This window comes from Stenella coeruleoalba, assembly GCF_951394435.1.
Source record: "Stenella coeruleoalba genome assembly, chromosome: 14".
Lineage (NCBI taxonomy): Eukaryota > Metazoa > Chordata > Mammalia > Artiodactyla > Delphinidae > Stenella > Stenella coeruleoalba.
In genome coordinates, this window is record NC_137160.1 from 23,851,514 (window position 1) to 23,872,179 (window position 20,666).

Here is a 20,666-nt window from a genome sequence, read left to right on the forward strand (position 1 = left end):
ATATGCGTTTTCATCAAAACACCAAAGTTAGCTTCCATGTCCTGCCAGTTTTTTGTTTCCCTGCCTTTGATTCCCTCTTTTTGTGAGGTCCTGACACTTTGTTGTCACGTGAAGTAGCCCTGCCTTTTCGCCTTTCTGGCCCCTTACACTTGGAATAGCCTGCTTGGCCCTCAAAGTTTTCTGCCTCTTGTGTGGGTCATTCTCTTTCCTGAGCACTATGTGACTTTTCAGTCATTTCCCAGTGATGCGCAGGGCAATGCCCATCTTGACACAGCAAGTGAAAAGTGACAGGTGTCACTGGTCTGTGCCACCTTTTTTTTTTTTTTTTTTTTGCGGTTCGCGGACCTCTCACTGTTGTGGCCTCTCCCGTTGCGGAGCGCAGGCTCAACGGCCATGGCTCACGGGCCCAGCCGCTCCGCGGCATGTGGGGTCTTACCGGACCGGGGCACGAACCCACGTCCCCTGCATTGGCAGGCGGACTCTTAACCACTGCGCCACCAGGGAAGCCTGCCACCTTTTTTGTGCCAGATGTAGTATGTTATCTGGGTCTCTGCAGTTCAGTTCCCTCTGTGTGCTGTGTTGCCGCAGGGAGCCTGGCAGCTCTCACGACCCCCAGCCCCCCACCAATCTGATTAATTCTCTCCTGGCATCCACATATTGCTCCCGGGGATCCTTATTAAGTTATTTGGACAGTATATACCTCCCCATTCGATGTGGTTCTCTGTGGAGGACTAAGTCTTAGCCACAACCTGTGCTCATCCTTTTTAGGTTAAACGTACAGACTTTGAGCAAAACTCCAAACGTTTGGGTATGGCTCCTGCAATTTAGTTCTCCTTGTTGCAGATTCAGGTAGTTTTAAAGGTGGCATCAAACTTGGTTCTCTTTCATAGGTCTAAAGCCCAGCTTGTTAGACGCCTAGTCCCTTGGGATGGTTGTGCTTCTGAGCAGTTCTCTAAGGAGTTGATTTTGATGGTGTTGAGAAGAGGAGGGGTGACACCTGTCCTGGTCCCCAGGGTCCAGTGGATGTCATATAAAGTTTAAACAACAGATGAGAATGGGAACTGTAAGCACCCACAGGCTTCCTTAGAGGCCCCCTTTCAGTATGAAGTTTTCACAGAACCAAGGAGAGGAAGAGCACTCTCATGACAGTGGTATCCTGGAACTACAAGGGCTCTCCGGAAGCCACTTCTTGTTCCATCCTCCAAATACTAGGTGAGATTCTAGGTAGCTTTTCAGGTAATTGGTTGTATAGCCAGTTTGAAAGATGAGGTTTTTTCAGCTTCATCTTCTCAATAGCATCTACTCGCCATCTGTATTCGCTCAAGTCCCTCCCCACTTAGTGATGGTGTGTGAGCGGAGACTGCTCAGCTCTTCGCTGACCTTGAAGAGCAGCTGAAGGTTAAGGTTTCTTCAGCCCGGCTACCACACCTGACTCTCCCCCGGGGCCCCCCTTTCAAGCCGGTTTTTGTCTGTCTTTCTAGTTCACCTCTAGTTAACATCAGTGTCATCACACCACTTTTTCAGCTTCTCAGCTGTTGGCCCAGAAGCAGGGCCAACATTCATTCACCTGTGCTGATCAGGTACAATCTACCTGTGCTGATAATTGCCGAGGTGGGGCAGGCCGTTCTTTCTGTAGCCAGCCCTGCCCAGGAAGCCACAGGAGCTGGTGTTAGGAGTACTGGGCTGGTGCCAGGAGACCTGTGTTCTAAACCTGACTTCACACTCCTCGGTTTGTTCACCTGGAAAGGAAGAGGGCTGGTTGATCCCTAAGTTGGCTTCTCCTCCAACATAATATTTTATCTCGGGTGTATTCTCTATGCCAGGCACTGTTAAAGGTATGCAGTTTGAAAGCAAAGTGCCTGCCCTCCTCCTGGCAGTGGATTTGTGGCTGGAGGTAGATGGCTGAGTATAGCTCTTACAAGCAATTCGTTTCCCAAACTCGTGGCGCAGATGTTTGTTCTTACTCCCTGCTTGAACATCCATGTTCCTTGGAGACCAGATAGGCTACGTTTTCCATTACTTGTCTGTCTCATACCTGTCTCAAAGGGATACATACAGATACATTTTATCTGATGTAGAGTATCTGCTCTCTGCCTCCCATGTAGTCTGATTGAACTCCCTCTTATTGCAATCCGTAGCTGTTTATCTAATTTCTGGGAAGCTTGAGGCAAGATTAGCCTGGTGGCTAGTAGCATGCCCTTTGTGGTAGATCTACATGAACAAAAATGTTCAGAACTGTGTCTGCTCAAATACAAGAGGAGAAGAAAAGAACCTTGCTCTTGAAGAAAGTGGCACAAGATGGGCATGTAACAGAAAGGCGAGATTATGTAACTGAAAGTGTATATTTCTGTAAGTTCTCAGGGGATGTCTTTGGAAGGGAGTGGTCTATGGGATACTGCCTCCAGAGAGAACTTGGGAGAGTGACCCGACGGCTACATCCCCATTCCCTCAGGTCATAAAATAGGATTTGTAAGCCCTTCTCAGAGCTTCTTTCTCCCACTTTCAGATCTTGTGCACGCAAGCGTATGAAGGAAGGTGGGCTGTTTTTACGCTGCCCCTCACGTTTACTCCTAAACGAGGGAGGGGTGCTCCTGATTGGGTTCGCGCCCTTGTCAACAGTGTCACTGGAAGGCGACAGTGTCATTGGAAGGCGACCATGCCCTTCCACGGCCAGCGACTGACCAAGGCTTTTTCCTTTGCAGAGACGAGAAGAACCAGTCCATCATAGTCAGCGGGGAGTCTGGAGCCGGCAAGACCGTGTCGGCCAAGTACGCCATGCGCTATTTCGCCACGGTTAGTGGCTCGGCCAGTGACACCAACATCGAAGAGAAGGTCCTGGCGTCCAGTCCCATCATGGAGGTAAAGCCATCCAAATGTCCTTGGCCTTCTTGTCTGGAGTCCCTTCTGCTGGCACTAAGACTGCTTGACTGTCCAGCCTCGCGTGGCGGATCACAGAGTTCTTGGAAGCCACTCACACAGTCAGCATTCATGCCTCTCCCCAAGAACCCATAGTCCACTGCTGAGGGAAGAATTTCAAAGGTGCCCCTAAAACCACAGATCTGGGAATATTCTGACCTGGTAGCCCAGGTCCCCAGTATTGGATACAGCGGCCTCTTCATGTTTTCCTTGTTCCTTGACTCTGCTGAATACTGTTGTGACAGTCCTCCCCCATCTCCCGCCGTCTCTGCTGTGTTCCTCCCCACTGCTGCCATCCTGTGTCAGCACATCAGTGTCCCACCAAAACCATTTGATGCTCTGAAGGTCCGCTGAGTCAGGAGGGCCGTCTTCATGGCGGTGAGGAGGCCTAGATAAAAGATTCCCCTTTTTCCCAAAAGATACTTGGACGTTTTATCTTTTGCGGGGAGATAGAGTCCAAAGCTATGTGACTCTTTTGCGGGGAAATAGAGTCCAAAGCTATGTGACGACACAGAATCTGTTGAGATCCTCAGAAAATGTTACCTTTGTTGGCCTGGACAGGTCTTGCCTGTCTCTTCACCACCCCGACCTCCCGGCTGGGTGGCCTCAGAGCGGCCGATGCAGGTGCAGGGCCAGAGATATTTCCAAAACCTTGGGTCTAGCTATAGTAGACCATGTTAGAGGGTCAGAACTCCATCTCTCTTTTTCTTCCGTTCCTTGTAAACGCTTCATTCTCATGGAGTTGAGCTCAATGGCTGCACAGTCCCTGGGCCAGCTTTGATTTCCTGCTTTTGAAGCTGAGGCTCTTCATTACTGTCTGGGCTGCAGTCTGGTAGGAGTTGGCCCTTCTGCCAGCCCCGAACAGCCCCCTTGTTTTAGGAAGAAGAAATTCAATTGAGGCCCAAAGCTGCCAGAACAGCATCAGGTTTCTCTGCACAGCCGTGAGCCCCGCCGAGTAAGACACAAAGCACCGGTGTGGTTGGTCCTTCAGATCATTTTGGGGCTGGGGGAACAAGAACCTGCCTGGACCTTCCCAGGTCCCCTCTCTCTCCCTCTTCCTTTACCAAGTGCAGGAGTAAGTTGAGTGTCAGTTCATGGGAGCTCGTTGATTATCCAGGCAAACTCTCCTGCCTACAGAGCTGCATTATCCGGAGAACTTTTACTCTCTGCTGAGTAAACAGACACACTGTGTTCACTAAGAATTAGACAAAAGCAAGTTTTGGTATCTGTTCTTATATGAATTGGGAAGTGGTCAATGCAGTTGAAGGCATTTTTACCAAACAGATAAAAACAAACAAAAAAGCACTTTTATTAGTTTACAGTTGTTCTTAAACTTGACTGTGCATCAGAATCGCCTGGAGGCCTTGTTAAAGCAGATAGCTGGGCACCACCCCCAGAGTTTCTGATTCAGAAGGGCCTGAGAATCTGCATTTCTCACAAGTTCCTAGGTGATCCTGATGCTGCGGATCTGGGTCCCACACCTGTTTGAGAACCATTTGTTGAATAAATATTTAAAAAAATAGGAAGGAGTCACTGGAAAATATGGAAGAAAAGGGAATAATCCCCCATGATCCTACAGCCTGCTAATAATTGTTCCGTATTTTGGTATATTTCCTTCTAGCTTTTTCACTGAATATTATAGTATATGCCTTGTCCCCATATCATTAAGCTTTTTACAAACTTATTGGCTGCAAACATACATTAATAGATGGTTTTACCATAATTTAACTTCCTTTTGTCAGACATTTAGTTGGTAGCCTCTTTGCTCATAGCATTTATTCTAAGCCCCAAGGTGGCGGCCTGGCCATGGCCTGGATTCAGGAGACGATCATGGACTTGAGTCCATACTCCCCTTGGGCCGTCTACTGCGCTTAAATGGAGGCAGCTAAGACAGCACTCTGCGATTAGCATCACGTTTCATCTTAGGTGGGAGTGAGACCAGGATTTCAGCTTTTCCTTTGCCTCTGAGTTTCAAAATTCAGTTCATCTTTTAGGTAGCAAAATTGCAAAGACACAGAGCGCCTCTTCTTTTGGAGGTAAAGTACGTACTTATTCTAGACAAAACAGGGAAGGGAAGAAACCTGTTTGATCTCTGGTGACTGAACACAGTTCTTGTTAGACAAGATGGGAATTTAGTGAAGACAGATCACCACATTAAGCAGGTACAAGACACAGGGGGGAATGATTTTTTTTAATTTTATTGTTTTGTTGTAATAAAACATACGTAATATAAAATTTATCACCTTCACCACTTTAAGTGTGCAGTTGAGTGGTATTAAGTACGTTCACAATGTTGTGCAACCATCACCACCATCCATTTCCAGAATTTTTTTTTAATCATCCAAACAGAAACTCTGTACCCATTCAGCAGTAACGTCCTATTCTCCCCTCTACTCAGCCTCTGGTAACCTCTATCCTAATTTCTGTCCCTGTGAATTTGCCTCTTTGGTGTCTCTCATACAAGTGGAATCATACGACATCAGTCCTCTTGTGTCAGGCTGATTTCGCTTAGCATAATGTTTCCAAGGTTCATCCGTGTTGTAGCACGCATCAGTACTTTGTGTTTTTTTAATGGCTGCATAACATTTTGTTGCTTGTACGTACCACGTTTTGTTTATCCATTCCTGCGCTGAGAGTTGGGTTGTGTCCACCTTTTGGCCAGTGTGAATAATGCTGCTGTGAATGTTGGCGGGCACCTGTTTGGGTCACTGCTTTGGGAATGTTTTTTAAATGACCGTGATCTGAAATGATCTAATGTTTTCAGTATCTGTTATAGCTTGAGTAGGCTGGTGGACTGCTGGGGAGGCATGGAAGAAATGTGAGAGCAACAGGCACACCCCTAGAGAAGGAGGAGTGTGTACATGAACCAGCCTGTTCTTGCATGATGTCATGTAAACACATGTTGCAGTGGTTTGAGCTTAAAACATTAAATTTCTAAAGTTGTGCAAATTGGTACTTTGGAAATTATGTGGGTAAGTCCAGAGGGCTCATTCTGTCAAATACAGAGTTTTGTTATCATAGAGACTATCCCTTGAGCTGTTATTGAGTGTTACATTTGAGAGAAATGTTGGACGTGAACATGGGAAGGAAGAATTATTGCCAGGAAGAATTCTAGGTGGAATTAGAGTGTTGCCAAGCAGAGAAAGAGCAGCTTCTGCTCTGCCAAAACCCAACTTTTCACAAGTTCAGAGTCTTACTTGGGCCCTTGTGTCAGGAAGCCCAGTCAGCTTTGTGGCTCCTCAGAGGGTTACAACCAGTGCAAGTCATGTTTTAATCAGGGCACAGCTGATTACTGATGACTCCAGTCCTGTCCCGGGGAAGGTTGGCACCTCCCAGCAAAGCAATCAGTTATGGTCACGTCATCACCTCATTATTTCTCCAGGCCAGCAGCTGCAGATGCCTCCTAGGGAGTCGGAGAGTTGAGGGCCGTCTGAGGAGGCGGAATTCCCAGTGGGCTGCGCTAAGTGGCAGTTGTGTGAATTGAAGGTGACTTGAGGGTGGATTGGGGTTGGCTGGGGTGGATTGGGATGATTTATTGTCAGCGCCAGAGCTCTCTGGCCCCATTCTGTTCAAGAGCTTGTCAGCATCCTGGGAGTGATTTGTTCACAAGTCTGCACTGATTAAAAAGGTATTGCTAGTCAAGAGACTGATAGAGCAGGGACAGAACCCAGGCCCAGCCCAGAGGGGTCACATGGCTTCTTGGGCAGACTGGAGTGTGCAGGCATACAACTCTAGGAGCCCCAGAGACTCCCCTCAACCTGGGAGAAAGAAAGGAGGCTAGGGGTACAGTGAGCAAAATTGACAGAAACTAAGACCAGTTACTATGTAATTTTCGGGGTTTGACTTTTTTTTTTTAAGCTGAAGAAGCAAGTAGGCCTACAACTATTAACCTATTCATACAAGAATCTGCCCCCAACATACCTTACCTTCTCCTCTTGTTTTCTCTCATGTTTCAACACACTCTAGCCATTCCTCACTTGTTGGGGCTCTCACATACCCCTGTCCCTTTGCCTACACTATGTTTATAAATAAAATTCCTTTTCCTTCCCCACTGGTAAAATTCTGCTCACCCTTTAAGATCCACTTCATCTTACACTTCTTAAGGCGTTTCCTGTTCCGCCAGCATTGGCGAATTTCTCCCTTCTCTGCTTCCACACTGGTTGATATGCATCTCGGTACTGTATAATCCCAATCATATTGAAATGATTTGTTCTAGTCCATTTTTACTTTACTACCTATTTGTACATGTATAAACCAGAAAAAAGGTAGTTCTTTTATATCACATACAAATGGTATCATATTCTGTTAACCACTTTGCAACTTGCTTTTCACTGATTGTTTTTTTATGTATCCATGCATCATGCTCTAGTTTAGTTTAACAGCTTTTTAGCATCCCATTTATGAATATTCCACATTTTATTTATCTCTTCCTCCTACTAGTAGACATTTAGATTGTATTTTTTATTATTAAATACAGCCTGCATTAAACATTCTTTTACACACCTACTTGTACACTTGTGTGAGTTTCTCTAGGTAATACCTAGAAGTACAGTTGCTGGATTGTTAGGTCCATATATGTTCAATTTTACTAGATATGCCAAATTCTTCTTAAGGATGGCTGTTGCAGTTTACATTTACATCACAGCAGTGTATGAGAGTTCCTTTTTCCTCACATCCTCATCATTATTTCATAGTATCAAAGTTATTGCCACTCTGGACTGTCATTTTTGTCTACATTTCTCTGATTTCCACTGAGGTTGGGTATCTTATATTTATTGGTCATGTGAGTTTCTTCCATGCATTCCCTGCATACATCATTTGTTCATTTTCCAAATTTTAACTATTTGTATCATAACTGTGTCTTTTGTTGGACTGTGGACTCAGAGTCAAAGCCTTGGTTTTTATCATCTATAACAACTGGATTTGTTTTCCTCATGCGTCAAAATGTTTTCTAAGTCAATAAGCAACAACAACAAAAAACCTAGCAAGGGATTAAAAGATAAAGAACAACGTGCAGGTCCTTTACACACGTGTAGAAGTTGGACGTTCTTCATGCCCAGAGTGGAGTTTATGGGTTTGGTAGTAATATACAAGCAACCCCTTCCCTTTGTGGGTACCGTTATATACTTTCAAAGTACTTGTAGATCTGTTATATCACTTCTTAAAGCAGCCCAGTGAGGTAAAGAGGGTAGACCTTTTGGCAGTGATCTTTAGAATGTTGACAAGCTTCCCCTAAGCTACCACAAGGAGTGATCTCAGATATGGTAACGGTTCTTGTTGCCATTTTAGAAATGACAGAATTTGAACTTTTGGAATCGAGATTTTTTTGTTTGAAACTAGATAATCCTTTAGAATTTTACACAAACTGGCCTTTGCTGGTTGCACCGTCCTGATGTTGTTAACGTGTTCCTTTGGCCTCTGTACATCCTTTGAAAGGGTAGTAAAATTCAGAGGCTTGATTAGATTTAGGTTTGTTTGTTTGCTTATTTGTTCTTAAAATCCAAGAACCCTTTATTGGTGGTGGTATGTATTCCCGTCAAGACGCACAGAATATTTAGGTGTCTTTTGGTGACGTCAGCAGCCGTTGCTTATGCCTAGATCTATTAATTCATCAGGAGTTACAAAATGGTGACGTTCTCATTCTATTTTTCCTCTTGCATTTTTCAGCTGGAATAAGTTTAGGAAGAGAAACTTCTCCTGGCCAGCTAGTTACGCTGATAGAGTTTACACAGGGAGGTTAGGATGGTTGTCTGATTCCTTATCTACTGGTTGTCAGAGTAATGAGTTGGTTCCCTGCCATCCTCTGAAAGGCTTTTCTCCCCTTTCTTATGAAAAGGTAAAAGCGAGGATTCATGTCTTTGTCTTTATCCTTTGATTTGACCTGACTCTTTGAGATGTAAGAAGTTACCCACATGGGCGGCAGCTCCTGTCTGGTGGTGAGTAGTTTGGAGAGCTGGAAAAGGACTGCGAAACCAAGGGGAATGAACACAGACTCCGGACTCAGTTGTATCTGAATTTATATCTTGGTGTTGGCGCTTCCCAGCCGAGTGACCCTGGGCACACTGCTTACCCTTTTCTGAGCCTAAGTTTCCCCGTAGGTATGAGGAAACTTGATAATGCCTCTCCCCTGGGATTCTTGTCTGGATTCGGGGAAACTAACGGGATCCCAGCCCAGGACCTAGCTTGTGATGGAGGCCTGGGAAACCATCATTTTTACCTGCATTTTAGGGAATACAGCACTCCTTGCCACTTTTCAAACAGAATAGGCTCCCTGAAGTCTGACAGTGGCTTGTCACATGGTGCCTTGAAGGATCAGGGCCCCCTTGGAAGTGGGTGCGGTGAAGCCTCTGCTGAGACGTTGAGGTTGGTGGATGCAGAGGGGCGTGAGTGATGACATAAACTCCTCGGATTAGTCATCTCTTGACGGTCGTTTCAGCTTGGCCAGGCTCCAGCCTCGCCCTGACCTTAGGGGCATGTTCCATGCTCCATGGTTCCCTTCAGAGCAACGCAGTGTACTGGGGTTACGCTTTCCCCACTTTCCTGCAGAGGTACACGCTGTATATGTGAGGTGTAGGTTGCTGTATACACTTTAAACCCTAAAAGAAAAAATATGTATTCATGACCCTAACATGAGATTTTAGGGACCTAAAGAGGCAAGTGACCTTTGAGGACAAGGACTTAAAATTCTTATTTCACAGGAAAGAAAACCAAAACCCAAGTTCATCTATGCTTCCATTCACTCAGATGTTTTGAATACCTGCTGTGTGCTAGGCACTGGGGTGAGTGCGGGAGGTCCCATGGGGAAGCACACGTGCGGACCCCGCTCTCACGGAGCCAGGGTGGTGTCTCGTGGAGATGGGGGTTAGGGAAACAAGGGGACGTGCAGAGTGAGGCCTGGGAGAGCACGTGGCGAGGGAGGTCCCCTCGCTTATGAGGCCAGGGTAGGCCTTCCTGAAGAAGCCACATTTGAGCTGAGACCAGAAAGAAGAGGTGGAGGGAGCATGGGCAGAGAGTGTTCGCAGCAGAGGGAACCATGTCTGTGAAACTTGGGGGGTGGGGGAGGAGGCAGAGAGAACACAGGTCTTTTGAGAAAGAAAAGCAAGTTCAGGATCATAAGAGGCTGGAGACAGAGGGCAAGAGTGATGAGAAGCCAGGCTGGGCTGGGTCCCTCAGGGCCTCCGAAATCGTGATCTGCTTTTAGCCTCTTTGTGCCTCAAATTTCCTGGACAGCTGGAAAGTTACAGTGGATATTTTTCAAGTGTTGTAACCACCTAAAAAGTAAACCTGTGAAAGGGGTTTCAGTATTAGTATGTTCATTACCAACCCATCAGCAATGTGATGTTTTATAGAAAGTGAATAATCACACAGTGAGACCAGTCATTTAGCCACTTGTCTTTTAAATTATTGTCTCGTGTTTTGAACTGTGTCCCTGCTGCCTTGTAAGAAATAGTACCAAGAGGTTGATGGCTTCCTGATATGTCCTAGTGATGATGTGTGTGTTGGGGGGAGGGGGGCGTTTGACATTTGGTCTCTTTCTAGGAAGTACCATTTAACAGTTGGGAATGACATTTGACATTTGATCAGTGGAGACCTGATCAAAGTGGATTAAGCCCCAGAAGATTCATTTTTCTCACAGAAAGTCTAGAGCTCTTGGGTGCTGGCATTGATTTAGTGGCTCGAGGATGTCAGAGCAGTGGTTTCTGTGATTCTCTAGCCCGTCCCTCATGGTCCCAAGGTGACTGCTGCAGCTGTAGTCATCACATGCACATTCCAGGTAGGAATAGGAAGAAGAGAGGAAGGTCAGTGGGGTGCACCTTCCAGCTGTTTAGTCCCCTTTAGAGGGACCATCAGTCAACTCATCACTCTCATTGGCCATCGTTAGGAGTAAGGGAAGCAGGAAAATGAAGTTGTTTTGTTTTCTTTTAGCTCGACCCATTGTCATCCTAATAGTAGAGAGGTTCTAGAAGGAAGGAAGAGGGAGGGAATAGAGGTGCCGCCATGAGCATACAGTCCTGAAATTTAAGAAAACCCGCCATGTTGTGCACACTTTCTGTTTGTTTTTTCTGCACAGGCCATTGGGAATGCTAAAACCACTCGCAATGACAACAGTAGCCGTTTCGGAAAGTACATTCAGATTGGCTTTGACAAGAGGTACCGCATCATTGGGGCCAACATGAGGACCTACCTTTTGGAGAAGTCCAGAGTGGTCTTTCAGGTGAGCCCTGTGACTGGACCTTCTTGTATTTTTTCCCATGGATTTTTACTCGCTCCATGTTCTGCTCCCTATGCCCAAAGAACATCTCATTGCTTGAACCTGGATTTGGATAGACTTGTTCTTTTGGTTTTCTTTTTTTTTCCATTAAGAAGTATTCATTTATAGGCATCAGACCTGAAAAATTTTTACTCAGTATTGATATGTTTCAGTGAGCATTGTTTTTATTTTTTTATTTTTTTTATTTTTAAATAAATAAATACCATGCATATACCATGCAAGCACAATATTTATCTATCTATTTATTAATTTATTTATTGGCTGCGCTGGGTCTTTGTCGCGGCACGTAGGCTTCTCTAGTTGTGGCCTGCGGGTTCAGTAGTTGAGGTGTGTGGGCTTAGTTGCCCCGAGGCATGTGGGATCTTAGTTCACTCCCTGACTAGGGAGTGAACCCACGTCCCCTGCATTAAAAGGTGGATTCTTAACCACTGGATCACCAGGGAAGTCCCAGGGCATTGATTTTAGATTCAGTCAACAAACATATATTGTTTGTTATGTGCTAGCCCTGTGCTAGTCACCAGAGATACAGTGAAGAATAAGACTGTTGTGTTCTTTGTGGACTTCGGAGTCTTGTGATCAGGGGAATGTCATGTAGGGTCTGTGGATTTCAACTTTCACCAGGAATCTTATTTGGTAAGTTATATTAAAAAAACAAAAAACCTACTTGACCACTTACTTCATTTCCTTTTCAAATAAATGGAGTTCTCGCTTCTCATGTGACTCAGTTCTTCTTCGCTCGCCTTTTGTTCCCTCCTTCCCAACTACTCTTTGGCCTCTTGGTGACCCTCTTCCTCCTCCACCCTGGCCTTCGGTGGTGGTCGTTGCAGTTCACAACCCCCAGAGCGGTTCTCTCCACCTCCCAGGTTCGGTTGGACTACCCCACATCCTTCATTTCACTGCATCAGAGCAAGCAGCCTGCTGTGCTGGCCACGGCTCTGGCCAGACTCCCTGTGGGCTTTCCTCTTCCTTGCTGCCCTTGCTCAGGCCTCCTGAAGCCCCCGTCCCACCCACCACCACCACGACCACTCCGCCAGTTTAAGGCAGGTCTGGCCCCATTGTCCCCTGGAAGTCCTGTCTCAGTCGTGGACCTTTCCTGACCACCCCAGCCTGACATGATGGGCAAGGGCATAGCTTTTACTTAGTTCCAAGCCTCCCAGAGGAGAAAGGGAGCTGCAGCAGGGAAGTGACGGTCAGCCCACCATGAGCCAGGCAGCTCGGTTATCTGAACAAGAGCTGATCCGCCGAGACGTCACTTGTGGGGTAGCGGTGATGCCCTATAGAGGAGGAAAAAGAAACCCCTATGTTCTGCATAAATCAAGAGGTAAAAGTCCTCTGGTTGGCAGAAGGCCCCATAACGGTGAATGAAAAACCTGGAGGTGGGAATTGAAGGCGGCAGAGGCGTGAAGGAAAAGCCTTGACCTCTGTCACCCTGGACTTAGAATGGGCGAGGGGACAGTCTTTGGGGTCCCTGCCCCTAACACTGCTTAACTGTTTTCCTCCTCCAGGCAGATGATGAGAGGAATTACCACATCTTTTACCAGCTCTGCGCGGCTGCCAATCTTCCGGAATTTAAAGAGCTCGCACTAAGTAAGTAAACGGGCTGCGTGCCCATCCTGGGGCTGGGCTGCTGCTGCCGCAGGTGGCGCATCTGGGGGCTCTGAGGGAGAAGGTGTGCGCGGCTCGGTGACCTCTGTCGCGGGTTCTTAGCTCTGCCTCACCTGTGGGCACAGTCCCACCCCTCTGTGAGTTTCATGCCCACAGGAAATGAGAGGATAAGAGGCTGGGGGTGGAACAGTGTTTTGCAGAGCACAGGTGAATTGACAGGCATTATTGTTTCGAAAAATATGTTTTCATTCTAGACGCCCTGAGAAATGTGTCTCAACCACGAGGATCTGGAGGTTTAGCTAGTGCGCATCACTTAATTGTGGTCGACGTGTTTTAAGTCATATTTAAGGACTGAGACAAAGAAAAAGAAGGAAGGGGGTGAGGATGAAGCAGGGGTAACGTGGGGTTGGCTCAAGGGGCATGTTGATAATCCTGGGAGGCCCCACAGAAGGTGAGAGAGGAACTTAAAGAGTTTAACTGGACCGCTGAGCCTCAGCTGGGCAGCAGTGCTCCATTTCCTTGCAAGCAGGCGGGCAGCTTGCCCACGTCCACCCTGCAGCCTGGAGGCCAGAGCGGAGCAGCCAGAGTGGGGTGCCAGGGGCATGCGTCAGCTTTTTGCTGCCATCAGGTAGGAAGACAGCCTTTCAGTGGGTCCCAGTCACCCTCCGTTTCTGTTATTGTCGTCTGCTAAGGTGCCTGGAGACTGTTGACTTGGAGCTAGTGGAGTTGAGAGCCAGGACAGAGCAAGAAGGACGAGCAGGCTTTAGTTCCTGACACCATAGCGTAGCAGCCCCGCCCCTCGGGCCTGGAGCCTTCCCCGTTCTATGTGCGCAGTCCTATCTTGGAATATGGACTGAGTCCTGCCGCTGAGTCCTCCAAGCCACCTGCTGGTGGGTGCGTGTGGTGAGGGCACGCCTCGGGGCCGTGCAGCTCCCCTGTCTCTGGCCTGTCATCTGTATTTTGGGGAGGTGTGGGTAGGTCCAGTACTAGCAGATGGTGTACAGAGCTGGGTGTCTAGACAGGTTAGTTGGCTGTTGTGCAACTGTAAGAGAAGTAGACTTCTGAGGCTTTACTGTCCCAGAGCCAAATCCTCACCATCTTAGGACCCATCACCAGATCCAGCTCTGCCCACCCCAGCCTGTGCTCCCAGTAGGTAAAATACATCAAGTGGTTCAAACCTTGGTCTGCCCTCCTCACTCTCCGCTTGACTTGCATATGGAGTCTGGCGGCACTCAGTGCCTGTGCCATGCAGCTTAGTACTGGCTCCTCCGTTCATTCATTAAGCCTCATGCAGGCCAATTAGGCCCTGGGGATGTCGTGTTGACCCAGATGTGCGTCCTGCCCTTGCTTCGCTTACAGTTACAGTACGGAGTGAGAAGGCTGTGCTGAGGCGAAGCACCGTTGTGGTGGGTCAGAAGCTGCTCAGGGAAGTCGTGTTAAATGGGGTCCCAAAGGAGGAAGCCTGGGATGGTACACATTAGGCTGGTTTTGTGCTGTCCTCCAGCTGTTCCATGCTTGCAGGTCTCATTCTCCCCAGTGAAGTCGTAAACTCCTCGGACAAGGAGCGAATGTTACAAGCCTTGTTTGTTGGGCACTGCCCTGAGCTGGCAGCTTGGGGCTCTCATGCTGGCTTACAGTCCCAAGGGACCAGGAAGGCAGGCCACGTTAAGGGCCACTGCCATCCTCCCCGCTCCTTCCACAGGCCCAGCTGGACTTCTCAGGGCCAACCTGCGGGAGTTGAAAACTTTTTTCTTAGGGTCAGTTTTATAGAAAATGAACGAATGCTGGTAAGATCCATCTGGCTGTATTTGGACTATTTCATCCCAAATGTAACTTTCAGGTAATAGGAAAGAAATCCTCCTCCCCACTCCCCCACTTACAGGAGTGCACTGAGGAGAAAAATGACTTTTCCTTACTCCGTGTTTCAGCAAGGTGCAGGCTCCTTGGGCCTCTGGCTGGAGCCGTTGAAAACTACCCGTTGGATCCATTTCTTGCATTCTTACCTGCGTGTGCCCTCTGAGAGCATCTTGGGGTGCAGTGAAGAGCCTTTGATAAGCTCTCGTGCTCAGGCATGAGGCTGTCTTCTGCCTTGTGGGTGGATGGGCTGTGAGCCCTGAAGCTTTGACATTTATAGTTCCACAGATAACCCTGGCCGAATGGATGGAAACATCAAATAAATGAAGGACTAGCCAGCAACTTCTAGTGAATATTCAGACCTGCCTCCCCTCCTTCCCTCTTTTCTTCACCTAAACTGTGCTGTTCAAATGCACAGAAATCTCTGTAAGACCCCTTGGCCCTGCAGGAATTTTGTGCACTTGTCTTGAGAATGAAGTGGACAGACGTGCATACAGCCCCACTTGCCTCTGCCCTGTGGTTGGTGGTCTGTTGCATTAAAATGACCTCGGGATGAGATTTAACAAAATAATACAGTGAATAGTGTGTTAGAGTGTGAATAAATGGTGGTGAAAAGAGGTGTAATGGACCATATTCCCTTAAATGCAGCCTTCACGTAATGAGGAATAAATCCTTTCTTCTTTTTCATTTCCGTAGCTGCATAGATACAGTTTTATAACCACCCTCTCTTGCCTTGCACAAGTCAGAGTACAGCCTCCCCAGGTGAAGTGCAAACCCTGGGCCGTGGCCTTGATGGTCCATTGCTCTAATCACTGGCTTCACGACCCTTCTGTACACTAGTCTGATCCAGTGAGCCAGTTAACAGGGGATTTTGTGATGTATATCTCCTTGGGAATTCTAAGTAAAGAGAGAGACCCAAACTGGAGGACAAGAGACCCCTCTCTGGGATGGGATGATTGGCTTCATGGGCCTAAAAGGAGAGCTGAGATCCAGGCAGGCAAAGCAAATAGGGGAAGAGTGACTGCATCCTGTTGGGATGTCTGTCTCATTAAGAGGGTCTGGGAGTGACGTTAACAGAGGTGATTGTAGCCTTAAAGCAGATGGAAAGGAGATGATTATTTTGATTGGATTCCAATCATTCAGTAGAGAATGCTGTGATTGGCTGGGGTGGCCCCTGCAGTGATGAACCCGAGCAGGAAGAAGTTACTCTGCTGGGCGTGTGCGTTTGGGAACTCAAAGCAGGGAAGGGTGGGGAGGTCTGTTTCACTCAGAACATCAGGCATTGGGGCTCTGGCCTTTGACAATGAAAGGTCTTTGATGCTGAAAATGCCTCCTTCCCTCCAATATGAAAGCTGTGTTCTTTTTGGAGTCTCAGGTGACTCTAATGTATCAACTGATACTTTTGATTATGATGTAGGTTGTATTTATGGCTAAGTCATGGGATGTCATAGATAACCGTCTCCTTAATTGGGTGATCAAGGAATGGGCTCACAGGCCTGGCCAAACCCTGGGTGAGCCTGGGAAACCCCTTAAAGCCCTATGGTGCTCAGTTTGCCTGTCTGAAAAATGGGAGTAAGTATACACTTGGCCCTTCATATCTGCAGGTTCTGCATCTGTGGATTCAACCAACTGAAATTCGATCCATGGTTGTGGAGGGCTGACTGTACTATACCATTTTATACAAGAGACTTGAGCATCTGTGAATATTGGTATCTGTTGGGGGGGGGTGTGTCCTAGGCCCAACTCCCTGTGCATACAGAGGGACGACTGTATTCAGTCGTCTTCATGTGGACACAGTAAAAATTCATCAAATGAGGTGTTTTGAAAGGTGAGTGTAAAGGGAAAAAAAGAATTGGTGCTTTTATTAAACGCTTGAAGCTGTCACATTACTCTGTGCCAGAGCTTCCAGGGTGATTAGATATGGAAGATCCAAATATGCCATCTTCCACAAAGACCTGATGTGACTTGCTTCATCAGAATTCGCTTCTGCTGTGGCTGAGTGAGCTCAGGGCCAAAGTCCTTCGTCTCCCAGTTCAGCTGCCTGCAGTCATCAGAGTGGGTTGAAGTCGCTCCTCCAGGAAGCCTTCCCTCATAAAACATGACCAGTATTCTGCTGTTCATTCCCATGTGCAGTGTTGCCTGTGGGTTGTGTGTGAGACTGGGGGTTGGGGCTGAGTTCTGCCACTTCCTAGCTGGGCCTGGTATCGTGGACTTGAGCGGTGGGAGGAATTGGCGGAACAGTGCAGTGTGGCTTGGAGCATAGGATCAAGGTGAGAAGTGGGAGAGACCAGGAAGGAGACGTCTGCAGGGCCACTGACGGCATGAACAGGGGTAGAGCTGAGGAATGACAGGAAGGAAGCCGGTGTATCTGGGACATAGAGGTGGGGATGGAAGGACTAGGTGTGAGTCTGGAGTAGTCGGAGAAGGCCGCTTCACAAAAGGTCCGGGAGGCCCTTTTAGGGTGTTTGACTTTTGCCTTGAGGGCAGTGGAACAGGAGGGTGTCTCCAAAGGGCTTTAAGTAGGGAGTGGTGTGATCAGAGTTACCAGAAGTTTAAAGGAGGATTTAGAAAGGACAGGAGCAGAAGCAGGGAGAAAGGCTTAGAGTCTTTTGCAACAGTCCCCAGACAACAGATGCTGGACAGGTCAGACCCTGGATAGTGGCAGTCAGGATGGAGGAAGGAAAGAGACTCAAGAAATTCTTCGGAGATCAAATCGTGAGGACAAAGTGTTGAAGGAGGGCTGGGAGTTGCAATGAAGCTGCATCTAAGCATGTGTAGCTGAAAGTAAAGAGAGAGACCCAAACTGGAGGACAAGAGACCCATCATAATCACAACCGTATGTGCCCAGGTCAAGAGAAAATCATTTGACTGGTGTTTTCAGGGGAGGAGGGAGAACAGCTAGTGTCCAGTTATGGCATCTTATCAAAATCAAACATTTTACACTTAGAAATGCCAAGCATTGGACAGAATTGTACCACACAAAGGCATTAGAGTTTGTGGAAAGTTGAAGTGATTTTCGAGGGTGATTTTGATGATGTACAATTGTTACCTTAAATGCTGGCTCTCAAGCCTTGTAGTTCAGATACTCCCCAGGGCTCGTTGCACTTTTGCCCTCTGCTGAGGGTGGCTCTGAATTCTATGACGGAACCTGGGCCCCTCCTCGCTAGTCATCCCCAGGCTGTTAGCAGAGGGCTGACTGAAGAGGAAGTAAGCCAGGGGATGAGAGTCTCAGCCTATGTTTGTACACGTGCTTAAATAGCTCAAGGTGCCCCAACGTTTAAAACAAACAAATCGTGTCACTCTGGGCACGTCGTTGCCCCTCATGTGTCAAACGAGGTTGTCAGACTAAGATTATCGATGGTCATGGAAGTCTGGTTCTAGGGTGGGTGTACATTTTACTGTGTCTACCAGAGCCTTTTAAAAAACAAGTCTGTGGTGAATGCTCCTGTAACTTGAACTTGCCGTGACTTTTATGTTCCCTTGTTTTTCAGTTTTAACACAAATGCAACAACAGGCTCTGTCACTGTGCTGTACTTTTCGGTCTTTTGTTACTCAGTTTTCTCTCCCACTTGCCTTTGTCGGTAAAGATGATATTTGAAAGAGTCCCACATCCAGCTGGGAATAAACTCTGGCCCGGGTCAGCTTGCTCAGGGGGTGGCCATCCTCGTGGGGCATGGTCTGTGGTGAACCTGGGGATGAAGCGTCCCTCCCATGCCTGATGCCTCACCTCCTTTCCCACCGCAGCCCGTGCCGAGGACTTCTTCTACACGTCACAGGGAGGAGACACGTCCATCGAGGGTGTAGATGATGCTGAGGACTTTGAGAAGACGCGACAAGCCTTCACGCTCCTTGGTAAGGAACTTGAGGATGGGGAGAAAGGCCCAGAGGGTTGATCGCGTGGAGAAAAAGCATGGCAGTGTCCCGCTCTGCTTGCCAACCTTCTGAGCTGGTGGGGAAGCCCTCTTGCTCTTGGTGAATATCTTCATACTCTTATTCCATCCCAACCCTTGGGCTCCAAAGCTTCTGGCATGGAACTTTGGTGCCCTTTCTTAACAATAGGATTTGAGAGTTGATCTGTGAGGCATTGCCAAGTACTCCTTTTCACTCCCTCAGGGCATTGACACCAATGGATGAAAGCCAAGAAGAGCCGTGTCTTTTTGTGTTGAGGGTCTGAGGCAGTGTGTTCTAGCAGAAGGAACATGCCTTAGGGACCGAAACCACCCACGTTCCACAGTCAGGGTCTCCAAGTGGGAAACAGACTGCAGAGGTCTAGTAGCTCGGCCATACATGCAGTGTTATTTCTGTTGTTGCTGTTTCCATATAGAACTTAGCAGTGGAATCTATAAATCAAGATCTCTCTGTCCTTCTGGGTCATATAAGACAGTAGAGCTGGAGAAAACTGCCCCTTTCCCCGGCCAGTTTTGGGGGAAAAGAGCCCCCAAGTGGTAAAGTGGAAGGCAGTCTGTGCTTAACTGGCAAATTGAAGTGGTAAATTCCTGGGACCTGCAGCCAGAAAAGGGGAAGCTTGGGAAGTTAGCCTGAAATCCGCAAAGTGGCTCCGGGGGACCTGGTGCTTTTTCCAGCCCTTCCCTGACAGACATTCGGCTTCTGAGTCATGTGACCAACCCAGAGCAGCATTTCTTAGGTTCTTTGGGAATCAGGGAGGTATTATCCAATGTCCAAATAAAGCATGGCCAAACAGGACACGCCCTGATCTCCATATGGGGAGAAAGTCAGGACTGCATGTGCTGAAATCTGAGTGCTGTTCACTTCTCTGGATAACTGGTGGATAGATGTGGTTTGCCTTTTGTACCCATGAGACAGAAACTGCACTGGTTATTCCAAAAGAGAAAAAATACTATAATTGTTAACGAGAGCAGTAGTAGATAATTAACTATAAATAAGAGGATTTTAGGGGTCTAGAAATAGTAGGCGTAAAAGAGCTGTCTCGAGGGAGAGGAGGAACAGCCAGTACAGGAGCTGCTGACTAGGAGAGCCCCCCACGCCAGGCTGAGATTGCCAACACTTCTAGGAGGATGTGGCTGCCCCAAGGTCAGGAAGCCCTCTGGTGGTAAAGGAACCTGCCAGAGGGTGCGGGCCATCCCTGGTCCGTGTAAGCAGCCTGTAGTGCCCTGGGGTGTGGTGGAGCCAGAACTTCTCAGACGCAGCTGCTAATGGGGGAGCGTGGCCTGAAGACACAGCTGGAGCTCACCTGGCGGGTGGCTGGGCTCCCAAGATGAATACTGATGACTGTGGAGGACCAGAGCCAGGAATGGAAATGGCTTCCTGCTGCTCTCGCCTTGTGAAGTCCTTGCAGTGCCCTCTCTTGACCAAGTGTGACGTGCCACCCGCAGGCCAAGGGGAAACGTTTACAGGGTCTAGCACCGGTGTGACACAGCAGGGCAAAGAAGGGCAGATTTGAAGCTGAGAGATGATAAACTGGGTACAGGTGTCCCTGAGTTCCCCAGCACCACGGAGCTGTTCTGTTCTCCAGCGCTGGGGAGCAGGTATAGAGGAGACTCGATGTTGAGGAGGATAGCAGTCGGCTAAGAAAGGAGAAGGTAGTGCTGGTGTGAGCAGTGGGCATAAGCTGATCCAAGGAGATGGTTGTTCCCTCCAAGGCCCTAAGGAGACTAGGTACTTTAATTCTCAAAGCAAATGGAATTTTTAAAATTAATTATTTAATAAGCCATTCTTCCCTACTCATTAATAAACATGTCCATTTTTTAAATTCCAGAGGTTGGCAAACTTTTTCTTAAAGGACATGATAGTAAATATTTTGGGCCCTCTTGGCCGTACGATTTCTGTAGCAACTACTTAACTTTGCCATTGTAGTGCAAAAGTAACCATAGACAAAATGTAAAAGGAAAGACATGACTGTTCTAATAAAACTTTATATACAAAAACAGGCTGTGGGCTACGAGCCTTTCAGATTTAGTGTTTGATTTGTTTTGTTTTGTTTTGTTTTGTTGCTTCCTGTAAAGAGGTACGCTTATTCGGAGAATCCTGTATTAAAAAG

At 47.5% G+C, this 20,666-nt stretch overlaps 1 protein-coding gene across 2 annotated transcripts in view; it reads left to right on the plus strand.

Annotated features, from left to right (window-relative positions):
- Positions 1-20,666, plus strand: part of MYO5B (myosin VB) — a 384,462-nt gene that overhangs the window by 214,880 nt on the left and 148,916 nt on the right. For both annotated transcript variants that reach the window (XM_079943248.1, XM_079943249.1), the window contains exons 5-8: positions 2,703-2,859; positions 10,988-11,131; positions 12,694-12,775; positions 18,392-18,499. In XM_079943248.1, coding sequence (XP_079799374.1) covers positions 2,703-2,859; positions 10,988-11,131; positions 12,694-12,775; positions 18,392-18,499 — 491 coding nt within the window. The remainder of the gene's footprint in view (positions 1-2,702; positions 2,860-10,987; positions 11,132-12,693; positions 12,776-18,391; positions 18,500-20,666) is intronic.